Genomic DNA, 14,243 nt, shown 5'->3' on the forward strand with positions numbered 1-14,243 from the left:
TCTGATACAAGCAATTTACATATTAAGAACCTAACATATTTTTGATTATGTCAATTTTAAGGATGTAAATGAATTTGATTTATAGTACCTTTGCGGAAGTATTTATAAAACACATTCCAACCACAAACGGCAATGTATTTTACTGAGACGCCGAGCGTAATTGTGAAGTGGAAGGAAAATTACAGCAAAGGTGTGGAGGAAGGTGTTTTAAGTCAGATGAGACCAAAATTAAAGTTTTTGGCCTTCATGGTAAATTACGTGAGTGCCGTGAAGATCGGACGGCTCAGAACGTGGTGGTAGCAGCGTCATGCTGTGGAGAAGCAGGGAAGAGAAGCTGGTCAGGTGATGGGAAGGTGGATGGCGCTGAATACAGGGCAGTGCTGGAAGAAAACCTAGCAGGACAACTGCCCTAAGCTTACAGCTACAATGAAATGGTTTAGATCAAATTATATTCACTTTTAGAACGGCCTAGTTAAAGTCCAGATGGAGATCCAATTCAGTATTGGTAACAAAACCCTATGATTGCTGTTAAAAAGGCTTTTTTTTTTTTTTTTTTTTTTTTTTTTTTGCGTTGGACCTGAATGAGTGAGTTTTTTTCGTTTTTTTTGCAAGGAAAATTTTTAAACCAAATCAGTCTCTAGATGTGCTAGCTAAGCTGATAGACTTTAAATACCCTTAAAGTTGGTTTAAGTGTTAAACTTGTGACCTGTTTGTCAGTAAACTATTTTGAAAACATTAAAACCTGTCTTTCCACTTGACTGTGACACTTGTTGTTGATATGCAACACAACATCACAATAAAGTACTTTGGCCTGTGTCGTCATGGCTTGAGAAAACATTGAAAAGTTCATGTAGTTTGAATAAAATTTAAACTTTACATTTCAAAGCATATTGTGATTAAAGTCAACATCCCTCAATCCTTTATTTAAAATATTTTTATTCGTTCTTTTTTCCCCCTCTCTACCCTTAGGTATATGTTGTTGAGCCCGTTGCCATGGATTTTGCTCCGTGTCCAGTAGAAGCCCGGTTGGGCCACGTTCTGGATCTGCCTCTCAGGATCTTCGGGTTGCTGGAGGAGCTGGAGATGGAGCGAGTCATGTTGAGTGACTGCTCCCACTTTGATCTGCTGGTGGAGGAGGAGAACCAAGGAGTCTTTGAGTTGTTAGATGGTGGGTCTGTGTGATTTGACCGGGTCAGACGTAAAACCACCGAGCGTGTGCCAGATCTGTGTGTGAAGTTCAAAAAGTGCTGCATGGTGTGCAAAGATCATCAATGAGACTCTTTCTAAAGTACCGTTAAGAACAAATAAAGCGTTGGAAGGTGTAAAGTACATCGTCTAAAGACTAATAATCTAACGTGATTGGATGCATTTATCATCGATGATGCGTCCATTTACTGTGGCAACATTTCTAAAAGTCTTCTCTGACAGCTAATTATGTAAGTTTTATTAAGTAGTTTGACTGCTCATAGTGACACTATTAAAAACCCGTCTATGTTCCACAAACAATCAACAAACAAGAGCTTTCTCTCCATCATTCGAACAGAGAGATAGATAGATTGATTTTAATTTTATTGTCCCAAAGGAAATTTGATTTAGGTTACAGAGGCGAGATGTGTCGCCTTTAAAGTGGCAAAGCTACATTCCTGTGAGCTGCAGCCATGTCTGTTTTGTTTCGGATGAGAAGATGACTACAGCAGAGCAATTGTCTTTTTTTTTTTTTTTTTTTTTCGTTTCAAAGTTGTCGTTTTAAATCGGCTCTCACTCTTTGGCCTGTCCCACTCTGTTTGGTTGTTCCTCAGGGAGGCTGGCTCCTGGCCAGAAGCACTGCAGCGGAGTGCGAGCCAAGGCCCTGACTCCTGGCTACACGGCGCTCACTGTCAGCTACACTCATGGCAACGTGCATCTCAGTGCCAAGATCACCGTGGCTGCCTACCTTCCTCTCAGAGTGAGCCTTTAAGTCTTTATCCTTTCAGGAATTTGCTAATTATGAGCTTTGACCATGATCTTTTAATTTCCTAAGGCTGGAAAATAATCGAACAATTTATTCTTTGTGGAAAAAACAAAGGCACACAGACAAAATGCTGTATTTGCATCAAGTTTTTTTTTTTTTATATACTGACTGACGTTAATGCAACATGGCAGGAAAAAAAAATATTTTTTTGCGTCAATGCAGAAATAAAGCGATCAGCTCCAGAATCTCTCCTTTGCTAGTAAACTGTTTATTCTTCTTCATGTTTTATAATTTTGTTTAATCAAGTATAGACTCGACTCGAGCAAAACCCTGAACTAACTTGCAGTGAAATTTAACCCTTTGAAGAACTGAGTATTGGATGAGGAAGTGGGAATGAATGGCTTCCCAAAAATGTTCTCCGTCTTGATATACAGATGTATTAACTATCTTTGATTTTCAGGCATGCATCCCTCCAGTTCGAAGCGCCAACATGATTGAATCACTTTTGAGCTCCAGTTTTGTTTATCAGGGAATAGTGTTATTTTAAAAAATAAATATTTCAGATATTTTTGCGGTGTTGCTTCATGTGTTTTTGCCCTGGCAGCTAAAGATTGACCCATTTTCTTCTTGTGACGAGCAGTGCCATGTTTTTCTATTTTACGTTTTACCATCAAAGTTCGCTTTAGAAGTAAATCGACCTGTGATTTACATTATGAACTTTTTATTTAGGTTTTTGTTAAGTTAAACATATTTTTCCTGGATTTTCACTGTTATCCTAGCGTTTATCTTATTTAGTCTTGCTAAAAAGCCTTATTGTACTTATTTCAAATGGGACATAACATGTCAAAATCTACTTTTTCAATTCTTAAATACATTTTGTTGTGTACTTGGTTTCTTTTGGAATGCAGAAAAATTTAATTTGATCTGTCCAGGTGCTGCCACAGCAAAAAGGGAACTCAAAAAAAGTAAAAATTTCTTGAAGTCAGTGTATTTTTTCCTTCATTTGAGGAGCTAAATAAGACTATTTGCCAATGGAATAAGATTTTTGCACTTAAAATAGGAGCAATTCATCTCCATCATCTTATTTCAAGCGCAGGATATTTAACTATCTTATTTTAGCAGTAAAAATACGCATTCCATTGGCAAATAGTCTTATAAATCAAATCAAGGAAAAATAAACTAATCTTAAGAAATTTTTACTTTTAGTTCCCTTTTTGCAGTGTATATATCCTTTTATTATTTTTGGTTAGATTTTTCAAGCCGTTCAGTTTTCTCTGTTTTTATTATGTTTTTTGAATAATTACATCACAGTATTTCCTGTGGAACTGCTAAACAAGGTCATGGTCTTTCAGCTTACCGGTCTTGCGAATCTGCCGTTTTTAATTCTTGGAGCGATTTTGTAGTTCAAGCTTAAGCTACAAGTGGATAAGTCAAAGGCTCCATCTGAATACCCTTAATAGCTACTAGCTTCTGTTCTGTAACCTCTCACGGGGTCAACAGTCAGAGCTCTATAGTAGGGAGAAAAGGACCTTCGGACTGCTGTGCAGATTTCAGTCAGCTTTGAATGCCGATGTCATTACGTGACGGAAACGCACATGGATAATGCGAGACAACTCCAGGCCTACAGCCTTCCGTAAATGAACTACAGTGCACGATCTCTTCTGTCTGGACATTTTCATGCATTCTATGTCATGTCACGCAAAGGATTGTGGGATAGCTTAAGGCTTCTAAGTCTAAGGGACGTCGCAAGGTTCCTAGGCAAAACTAGCCGTGCGATGAAGCTTACGAGTTCCTTATCCTATTTCCTTCCGTACTGACTGCACTATTGGGACAACACTGGTCATGACGACTGCTGATCCACTCCGCTTTGGCTAAAATGGCCTTGCTCTGTAAAGCCGGGCGTACACTGTACGAGTTTTTCCCCTTTTCGGGCCGATTCTTCAGTCGTGCGAGCATTTTTTGAATCGGCCGAATTTCAGCTTGATCGTAGAGGGGGGGAGGAGGGGGGACTGGCTTCTCACGACTACCTCCCGATCAGGAATCGGACGATCGGTGAAAATCAAACATGTTTGAAATTCAGTCGGCTGTCGTGAGGTTTTCGTGAGCGCATCCTGCAGTTCAAGCAGAGCTACGAGGGGGCGCGCTCCCCTCCTCTCCATCCCCGCCAACGGAGGGAGGGGAGCGGGCGTCCCTGAAGCAACCTCCGGCCGGTGTTGGGGCGGTCCGCGCAACGCGCTGGCTGCCTGTTTCGGCACTCCTCCGCTTGCTGGGGGGGGGGGGGGTGTAATTGCGGGCCAGGCGACCTGCTGTGCCGCGCGGCCGCCGATGCGTCCCGTCTCTCTTCTCTCTCCCCTCCGTTCCCCCGACGCCCGGTGCCTCCTGCGGGCCTCGCCAGAGCTGGGCTCGAACCCCTGCTCTGGGTCCCTGTCACCTACTGTCGCTCGCCTGCCTCTGCCACCACAGCGAGCGGTCCCAGAGGGGACACGACGTACAGTGTGAGCACTCCGGTCTTGTCCGAGCGTCGCGCCGCACAGATCGTGAGCGGTGAACTTTTTAAACCCCGCGGTTCCGTCGCACAGTTTGAGATGTATATAAGTACCACAACTGAAAAACTCGTACAGTGTACGCCCGGCTTAAGGGTATTCGGATGGAACTCGTTACACCATTCCCCAGTCTACTATAGAAATAGCCAAACGCTGTGGAGTTGGAGGGGGGTGGTGTGTGAAGTGCCTCCTTTAGATTTAAAGGGACAGCACCAAAACGAGTTGCTCTCAGATGCACCTCAGAACAGGGGCAAAAATGGGGAACGTTTGGGTAAATTAACGAGGAGTTCAGACAAAAGCATTCCAGTTCCACTTTATACAGACCACAACTGAATGATTTCAATGTGAAAAAGAACTGAAAAGCATGATATGTCCCCATTAAGGCCTTTCTTTCTCTAACTTTCTGAGCCTAATGATGAAATCTTGTCCTTTTCAGGCGGTCGACCCTGTGTCAGTCGCTGTAGTCACTCTGGGATCCTCCAAAGACATGTTGTTTGAGGGAGGACCGCGTCCTTGGGTTTTAGAGCCGTCAAAGTTTTTCTGTTCCTCGAGAGCTGAGGACGAGACCAGCGTGAGCCTCAATCTGATCAGTCCGTCCTCGCACAACTATAATCACCACTGGCTTAGAGCAACCTGTAGGATGCTAGGAGAACAGGTAAGGGCGATGAAAAGATTTAAAAAAATTTTTCTTGCAAATCAAAATTTAAGTTACCCAAAAAACTCTTTGAGTAGAATACAGCTGTAATTTTTCTTTTTAGCCATATTATCTGCGTCTTCTCACCTGTCACCGTTTCATTCTACAGGTGCTGGAGGTTACAGTGGGGAACAAGCCCACTGTTACCAATCCGTTCCCAGCCGTGGAGCCGGTGGTGGTCAAGTTTGTTTGTGCACCTCCATCACGGCTCACTCTGGTTCCGGTTTATACCAGTCCACAGCTGGACCTGACCTGCCCTCTGCTGCAGCAGAATAAACAAGTGGTGCGTGATTTTTTTATTATTTTTTTAAAATGGGTTAGCACGGCAACTTTTTGAGAGTAGACTGAGGTTTTCTCTTTATGGCTGGGAAGTAATTTTAGTTGTAGTTTATTTAACATTTACCATTGCTATTTTTTTGAGAAAAAAATAATTTGGTGGTGACAAATTGGAGAATAATGGGTTTTTGTTGTTTAAGCTGCTGCAGAATGCTTATTTACCTATAAAACTGTTCCTAGTTGTTGCCTAAGTACCAAGATAAGATTTTAAATTCATATTGTCCATTGCTGTTAGATAAAGTGATTGATACTATAATCTCCTTGTATCTATATAGCAGTGTTGTAGTCAAGTCACTATGCCTCGAGTCCGAGTCCAGGTTCGAGTCACCAGTGTTCAAGTCCAAGTCAAGTCCAAGTCATTAAAAAAAAAATCCGAGTCAAGTCCGAGTCGAGTCACTATTGACGTGTGATGTATGACATGAAGCAGTAACATTCCATTGCACTAATAACTCTTTCGCTGTAGTTACCCTTGGTTTTACTCGGTAAAACGACTGCTTTTTCCAAGTCTAAGACGTCTCCTAACCATGGTTTTTAAACATTGTTGTTATGGAACGTGCAACAGCGACTCGAGGTACGCTGATAGGCCGCATATGAAGGATGTTAAAGCCGCAAGCGGCGTCGATCGGCCCTCGCAGCCAAGCGCACTCCGGTCTATTGGCCACCGCCGCGGCTCCGGCCGGCCGGCGGGGTTCGCGCAACGCCGCGGTGCTGGCCGGCGGGCGGGGTTCGCACACCGCCGCCCGGAGCCGCGGCGGTGTGCGAACCCCGCCCGCCGCGGCTCCGGGCGGCGGGCGGGGTTCGCGCACCGCCGGCCGCCCGCCACCGCAGATGCTTTCACGCATTTTCCTCGCCCGTCCACCGGGCGATTCCCACAAACGCGTTCGGCAGCGTTCCCCCATGACTCACAACAAATCTGGTGTGGATCGGTCGATGCAGCGAGGAGATACAGCCGTTGGATAATGATAATGCATTTGGCCACCGGACCGGACTAAATTGTTCGGCGGGCCGGAAAATGTATACCGATTCCTGGACGGTGATTACAAACAGAAAAAAACTGCAAATGACGGCATGAACGCCGAGCAGGAGAAAAACAACGACTTACCTTCCTATCAACTCGGCCCGTCTTTCCGAGCCCTCGACACTCAATCCATCGTTTGAGCTGAACGTTGGTATGTTGTTCCACAGTTCTACCAGTAAAATGGGCGCCTGGACATCCTCTTGTGAAAGTTTAACAGCTGAAAAGTCGGTCATATCCTTGTATCTGTTGCACGTGTAACGGCTGGTTGCTACGTGCGCTCTTACACTGTTTGCCCAACCTTAGCGGCAAGGAGCGTTGCTCATGAGATGGTGACGTCACGTGCGCGGTACGACAATTAGATATTAAAATCATACACCAAATAATATTCTAATGACATATTAAAATTATAGCCTAATGATATAAAAAAAGTCGAGTCTTTTTCTCAATTTCCGAGTCAGAATGATCTGAATGTAGGAGTCCGAGTCCAAGTTCGAGTCATCAGTGCTCAAGTCCAAGTCAAGTCACGAGTCTCTAAATTTAGCTAATGACTCGGACTCGAGTTCGTTCTCGGACTCGAGTACTACAACACTGCTATATAGTATGTTATATCTGTTTTATTGGGTTAAAATGCTCATGACTTACCGTATTTTTTGGACCATAAGGCGAATCGGATTATAAAGCGCACTAAATTTCTTTCCCAAGTGTGTAATATCCCTCTGGCCCTCCGCCTATACAGCTCTCTCCTGAGAGGGAGAGCTATGCGTCTCTGTCGGGAGGACAGAGCAGTTAGACAACACAGCCCTGTTTCTAACATAAAGCCAAAATAAGCGTAACTTTTATAATGACTTAACTTACTAGGTTTATTGTTGCTAGCGCGTACTCCGTGTGAGGGCTGTTTTACATGAATGCACTTCTAGTTTAGACATTACAGTCAGGCAGTCTTGTAGACAGCCCAGGGGTCCTATCAGGTAGTGACAGTGTACCTTAATGCTCCAAATATCCATTGAGCGGAGCGGCTTCGTTGCTTGCCAAAGTTGTACTTACACATTTTAACTGATTGTTGGGCGCATTGTACCGCATAAAATCGGCCAGTAAGCACAAGGGTAGTTATATATAAGGCGCAAAATCAATTTTTGAGAAAATGTAAGGATTTTAAGTGCACCTTACAGTCCAAAAAATATATTAAGTTACTTTTTCAAAGCTAAATTTCCAAACAGTGTTCTCATTTTCTCCCTTTTTTTATGTCCTCGTTTCTCAGGTACCCGTTTCAAATTATCGTAACCCTGTGTTGGACCTGGCAGCTTTTGATCAACAAGGAAGGAAATTTGACAACTTTAGTTCTTTAAGCATGTTGTGGGAATCGTCCAAGGTTTCCCTGGCTAGTGTTGAGCCCACTTTGCCCATGGAGCTTCAGCTGTTTGAAGATAGCAAAAAGCAAATGAAACTTCATGGTAATATATATTTTTTAGTAAAAAAAAAAGCTTTCTACACATCATTGGAAAGGAAATTTTGAATGACGGCTTTTGATCTTGTTGAATCTCTTTGGTTAGGACGTCAGACCGTTCTTGTCCATCAGCAGACAGGAATTGCTGCCATTACTGTGACGGCTCTTGGATACCAGGTTCCCCATCTAGCAGCTGCCAGGGTTCCCAGTCCAGTAAGTAAAAACAACTTCCAGGTTGTGTGCAACAGCCTCCAACAAGGAAGCAACCACAGCTGAAATATCATTTAATATGTTGCTATAAGCAGTGTAATTTTGAATTAAACATGACTTAAGCTCATTTAGGTTTAATGGAGATTTTAAAAAAGGCTCTTAAAACTCTCCCCTGTGCTCTTGACACGTGTGTGTGTGTGTGTGTGTGTGTGTGTGTGTGTGTGTGTGTGTGTGTGTGTGTGTGTGTAACCATATGTGTAACTCTTTGTAATACAATTTTTTGCAGGAGCAATGTAATAATTGTTGCTTTGCTGTTTTTTAAATGAAAGCAATTATACGTTGTTTGTTGCAACTTTTCTGCTGATAACTTTAAAGTGTACACCGTGGTATTTTAATTCTCATTTTCCCCCTCTCTGGTCCATGTAAGGCCTTCATCCACCATTCAGGGTTGGCACAAAATGTTATTGTGCATAAAAGAAAGTGAGAGACTAACTGGTTGAACACGTTTTTCTTTTCCTGGACAGTATGAACCCTTGACACCTGTCTCCGCCACACTGGAGCTTCTGTTGGTTGAAGATGTGAAGGTTTTCCCTGACAAATTGACTATATATAACCACCCAGATGTGCGGGTAAGAGACACATTGTCGCTGCTGTTGACCTGCATTGCATTCCACTGTTACACTGCAAAAATAGACCTAAAAATAAGAATTTTTTTCTTGAAATTAAAGTATTTTTCCTTGATTTGAGCAGGTAAATAAGACTATTTGCCAATGGAATAAGATTTTTGCACTTAAAATAGGAACAATTCATCTCCATCACCTTATTTCAAGTGCAGGATTTCTAATTATCTTATTTTAAGGGAAAAAATACTCATTCCATTGGCAAATAATCTTATTTACCTGCTCAAATCAAGGGCAAATACATTCATTTCAAGAAAATTTTACTTATTTTTAGTTCTCTTTTTGCAGTGTATTGGTGCTTTCTCTGCTCTGAGCACTGACAGAATCACTGGCTTGTATGAAATGCTCACTACATTGATTTAAAACTTTAGGTTATGCTCATTTCTACAGCTTCTGCTTTTTTCATTATGAAGTTATTAGCCTGTAGGTGTTCAATAAATTGATCCAAATTGCATGCTAAAATTCAATTAGATTTTTTTTTATATAGCGGCAATTTTCACAACACATGTCATCTCAAGGCACTTTACAAAGTCAAATTAAATCAAATCATCCATACAGATTGGTTAAAAAGTTTCCTATCTTAGGAAACCCAGCAGATTGCATTGAGTCTTGACACGGAGCATTCCTCCTGTAAGAGCGTAGAGCGACAGTGGACAGTCTTTTTAATATACAGGACTGTCTCAGAAAATTAGAATATTGTGATAAAGTTCTTTATTTTCTGTAATGCAATTAAAAAACATGAAATGTCATACATTCTGGATTCATTACAAATCAACTGAAATATCACAAGCCTTTTATTTTAATATCGCTGATTATGGCTTACAGCTTAAGAAACCAAAATATCCTATCTCAAAATATTAGAATATCGTGAAAAAGTATACTAGTAGGCTATTCAACTAATCACTTGAATCGTCTAATTAACTCGAAACACCTGCAAGGGTTTCCTGAGCCTTGAAAAACACTCAGCTTGGTTCAGTAAACTAAATCACAAGTATGGGGAAGACTGCTGATCTGACTGCTGTCCAGAAGACCATCATTGACACCCTCCATCAGGAGGGTAAGACACAAAAAGAAATTTGTCAAAGAGCAGGCTGTTCACAGAGTGCAGTTTCAAAGCACATTCACAAAAAGTGTGTTGGAAGGGGGAAATGTGGCAGGAAACGCTGCACAACCAAGATCTGGCACCTGCCCACAGTGCCAAAACCACCAGTAACTGGTGTACTGACCATGGCATTACTGTCCTTGATTGGCCTGCCAATTCCCCTGACCTGAACCCCATAGAGAATTTGTGGGGTATTGTGAAGAAGAAGCTGAAAGACACCAGACCCAACAATGCAAATGAGCTAAAGGCCGCTATTAAAGCATCCTGGGCATCCATAACACCTCAGCAATGCCACAGGCTGATTGCCTCCATGCCACGCCGCATTGATGCAGTAATCTGTGCAAAAGGATTCCCAACCAAGTACTGAGTGCATTAATGGACATTTTCAAATGTTTGATTTTGTTCTGCTGTTATAATTTTTTTTTTTACTTGGTCTGAGGAAATATTCTAATATTTTGAGATAGGATTTTTGAGTTTTCTTCAGCTGTAAGCCATAATCAGCGATATTAAAACAATAAAAGGCTTGCGATATTTCAGTTAATTTGTAATGAATCCAGAATGTATGACATTTCATGATTTTTAATTGCATTACAGGAAATAAAGAACTTTATCACAATATTCTAATTTTCTGAGACAGTCCTGTAGTGTTGTTGTTTTTTCTTTGAAACTGTTGCACTAAAACAATTCCCTGAATTGTATTCACACACAACTTCAATCCCGTATTCACCTCATTCACTCTGCCTCTGCCTGAATCCACAGTACATAAAAGCAATTTTTACCAAAACAGTTATTAGTGTATTACAGTTCATAATTTATTTAATACGGTTAAGTTGTAGATCCAAACAAGTTTATATATCCAGAAATAAATGTTAAATTGATTTTTAAAAAAAATGGCTGATGGCTGCACAGTGGAGCAGTGGGTAGCACTGCTCCCTTGCAGCAAGGAGGTTCTGTGTTCAAATCCAGCCCTGGGTCTTTCTGTATGGAGTGGGTTCTCTGCGGGTACAACGGCTTCCTCCCACAGTCCAAAAACATGACTGTTAGGTTAATTGGCCTCTCTAAATTCTCCTTAGGTGTGAGTGTGTGCGTGAATGGTTGTTTGTCCTGTCTCTGTGTTGCCCTGTGACAGACTGGCGACCTGTCATGGGTGTACCCCGCTCTCGCCCGGTGAACGCTGGAGATAGGCACCAGCACCCCTCATGACCCAATGAGGGATTAAGCGGGTCAGAAAATGGATGGATGGATGGATGGATGGATGGATGGATGGATGGATGGATGGATGGATGGATGAAAAAAAAAAATAGAGATTTTATTAATACATTAACATTTATTACAGCATAAAGACACACAAGTACCATAAATTGTTACCGGTATTGATTCCCAGGTATCGGTTCAAATGTGAAAGGTACCCATCCCTTACTAGCATTTGTGTTTATTTCTTCAGGATACTGTAATTACTTGGTTGGGTTTTAGGGTCAAGACAAGCATAGTCAGATTATCCCTGTAAAACTGATACATTCATTTGATTCATTTATAATCAGGAATATGTTGTTTATTCCAGGCTACTTAGGCAGAAAACCTGTGTCAGTGGTGCGTTCCTTTTGCCTCGTAGGCCGAAACTCACGATGACTACGTCATTTCCGCCTAGGAGAATTGGAAAAAAAACATGCTCGCAATGTTGTTAAAACAATAACAATGACATTAATGTTGTTCTAGGCTGTATTTTGTGTAAATAAACAGAGCTGAAACGTCCCGTCTGATAAACACTAAAAGGCAGCGCCTGTATCACTGACTAAATGTCACATAAATAATAGAGAGCATGTTTAACTCAATGCCGAAGTCGGGTACCGTCCTTCTGCACAGACTTTCCGACTCGTAATACAGACTTTAGGGGCGGTTTCAGTTAAATTTTCTGACCCGGAGGTCAAGAATCCCGACTACCGAGGACAAGTGGAACTCACTGTTCTGGCCTGTTTAGGATTCATTTCACTGGGATTAATTATCACAGATAATTAGTGGGATAGGTCATGGCCAGGGGTCTGTGTCAGAGCATTTATCAAAAGGGAGTTTCTGCAGGGATCTTCTCTGATGTCACCTGCATGTCTGTCTGTTTGTGTGAAAAGCATGGAGACTTTCTGTATTATAGAAACTATTTACCCAATTCTTTAACTGCACTTTGTGTTGTAGTTGGATCTGACCATGCAGGAAGGTTCAGGGCACTTCTTTGTGAACACCAGCGTGAGGGGGATTGTGGATGTGGTTCACCAAGAGGCCCAGGGCGAGGCTCAGGTAAGAAACATCTGGACTGTTCATGAAAAAAAACAAAACTGGTGTTTATTGATGTTACTTTTCTGCATATAATGTGAAATATAACCGCACCAGTGCGTACAATGTTTCAGTTCTTTTTAAGAATTGATGTTCTTCGACATAAAATGTTTTCCTTTCTCCGTCCAGGTTTCCCCTGTCCGCCCGGGTACCGTTACCGTGATGGTGCACGATCTCTGTTTGGCTTTTCCAGCACCTGCCAAATCCACAGTTCATGTTTCTGACATCCTGGAGGTTAACGTCAGAGTCGTTGACAAGGTCGGTTTAACTCTTTTTCTCTTTTTAGAGCCAAAGCACCATCTACGCCACATTACCTTTATCAGTGTCATGAATTACCTGAAATAACCAACTGATGTGTAGACATTAAATAAGGCGTCTGACCTTAAAAGTCACCTCGTCTTGAACTTTTTCCCCGTCCTGTTGACAGAAATCCTCAGATTTATTTCCCTGCTCATCGATGTCGTTAATCTTGATTTTCCAGGTGGAGATTGGCAAATCTGTACGAGCTTATGTCAGAGTGTTGGATGATAATAAGAAGCCCTTCCCAGCCAGCTATTTCCAATTCATGAATCTCAAACTCAAAGCAGCTTCTGTAATAGTTTCTCTAAGGTAAGTAATCCAAAGTGCGGATTTAACGCGAAACAGGCAGCGCCTACATTTCTGAACATCTTCCTGCAGTCCTTTAGCCGAGCTGACGGAAAGCGACACCGCAGTGTTCCTGGTGAAAGGACTCTCCATCGGTCAGACCACTCTGTCCGCTGTTGTTGTGGATAAAAACGGGAGAAGAATTGCCTCAGCACCGAAGCAAATTGAGGTATCGTTTTACAGCTGGTTTGCTCTCCGGTGCATGTTGTTGGAGAAGAAACGTTTGACTTTTTTTTTTTTTTTTTTTTTTCTGCAGGTGTTTCCGCCTTTCAAACTCATTCCCAGGAAAATGACTCTGCTAATCGGAGCAATGATGCAGGTAGGTGTAATGGGGCTCGTTCCTGTCTGAAGACGGCCGGCACTGGTTCGTCTAGCAAAGCTGGTTTATCTCGTTAATTGATCTGCCTGAATTACTGGTCTTTACCTCACCGATCGCTCCAGGTTTTAAGTGTCTAGCCGAGCCTTCTTTCACTTTAACACGCTCTCTAATTAAAAAAAATGTTTACCAGAATCTAAGTTGCCTCCGAGCTGCTGAAAATCTAACTTATGGATTTAAGGATGTTTAAGCATCTCTAAAAGCTGGAACCGTAAACATTTAGGTTTCAACAGGCCCGGCCCCGATTAGCCCTAATGAACTATTAATTCTCTTTTCACTCTTGTTACCGTTTACAGATCACATCCGAGGGGGGCCCTCAGCCTCAATCCAACATCCTGTTTTCTATTTCTGATGAGGACATAGCCGCCGTCAGTGCCGTGGGGCATGTCAGGGGAGTCTCTGTTGGGAATGTTACAGTAACGGGATTAGTCCAAGCGGTTGATGCCGAGACCGGGAAGCTTGTGGTCATATCACAGGTAGATTGATATCAGTGGATTTGATCTTTGCATTTATTTCTTACCGTTGACTTTTTAAATCTAATTTTGCGTTGGTCGTAGGATCAAGTAGAAGTTGAGGTCGTTGTTCTGACAGCCATTCGAATCAGGGCGCCAGTTACGAGAATAAAGACAGGGGCACAGGTATGATTTAGTTTTTTTATATTTGTTTCTTTCTAATTGCTCTTTACAGTTTTCTGTGGTTATTTATATGTGTAGGTGTCATGTAATTATGAATATTCTGTTAATTCTTCTCCAATAATCATCTTAATTGATTTTTTTTTTTTGGTAGATGCCAGTATATGTGATGGGGCTGACCAATAGTCAGACGCCTTTCTCCTTTGGCAGTGTTTTACCTGGTCTCACTTTTTATTGGTCCACCACCAAGAGGGACATTCTGGATATCCACTCCAGGCACACTGAGG

At 42.1% G+C, this 14,243-nt stretch overlaps 1 protein-coding gene across 2 annotated transcripts in view; it reads left to right on the forward strand.

The window, feature by feature from the left end:
• nup210 (nucleoporin 210) overlaps positions 1–14,243 on the forward strand; it is a 55,493-nt gene that overhangs the window by 7,912 nt on the left and 33,338 nt on the right. For both annotated transcript variants that reach the window (XM_036139272.1, XM_036139279.1), the window contains exons 13-27: positions 970–1,168; positions 1,800–1,945; positions 4,931–5,149; positions 5,298–5,471; positions 7,801–7,993; positions 8,093–8,199; positions 8,721–8,825; positions 12,166–12,267; positions 12,433–12,561; positions 12,785–12,912; positions 12,982–13,117; positions 13,205–13,267; positions 13,621–13,800; positions 13,882–13,962; positions 14,111–14,242. In XM_036139272.1, the coding sequence (XP_035995165.1) occupies positions 970–1,168; positions 1,800–1,945; positions 4,931–5,149; positions 5,298–5,471; positions 7,801–7,993; positions 8,093–8,199; positions 8,721–8,825; positions 12,166–12,267; positions 12,433–12,561; positions 12,785–12,912; positions 12,982–13,117; positions 13,205–13,267; positions 13,621–13,800; positions 13,882–13,962; positions 14,111–14,242 (2,094 nt within the window). The remainder of the gene's footprint in view (positions 1–969; positions 1,169–1,799; positions 1,946–4,930; positions 5,150–5,297; positions 5,472–7,800; positions 7,994–8,092; positions 8,200–8,720; positions 8,826–12,165; positions 12,268–12,432; positions 12,562–12,784; positions 12,913–12,981; positions 13,118–13,204; positions 13,268–13,620; positions 13,801–13,881; positions 13,963–14,110; position 14,243) is intronic.

This window comes from Fundulus heteroclitus, chromosome 1, assembly GCF_011125445.2.
Source record: "Fundulus heteroclitus isolate FHET01 chromosome 1, MU-UCD_Fhet_4.1, whole genome shotgun sequence".
Taxonomy (NCBI): domain Eukaryota; kingdom Metazoa; phylum Chordata; class Actinopteri; order Cyprinodontiformes; family Fundulidae; genus Fundulus; species Fundulus heteroclitus.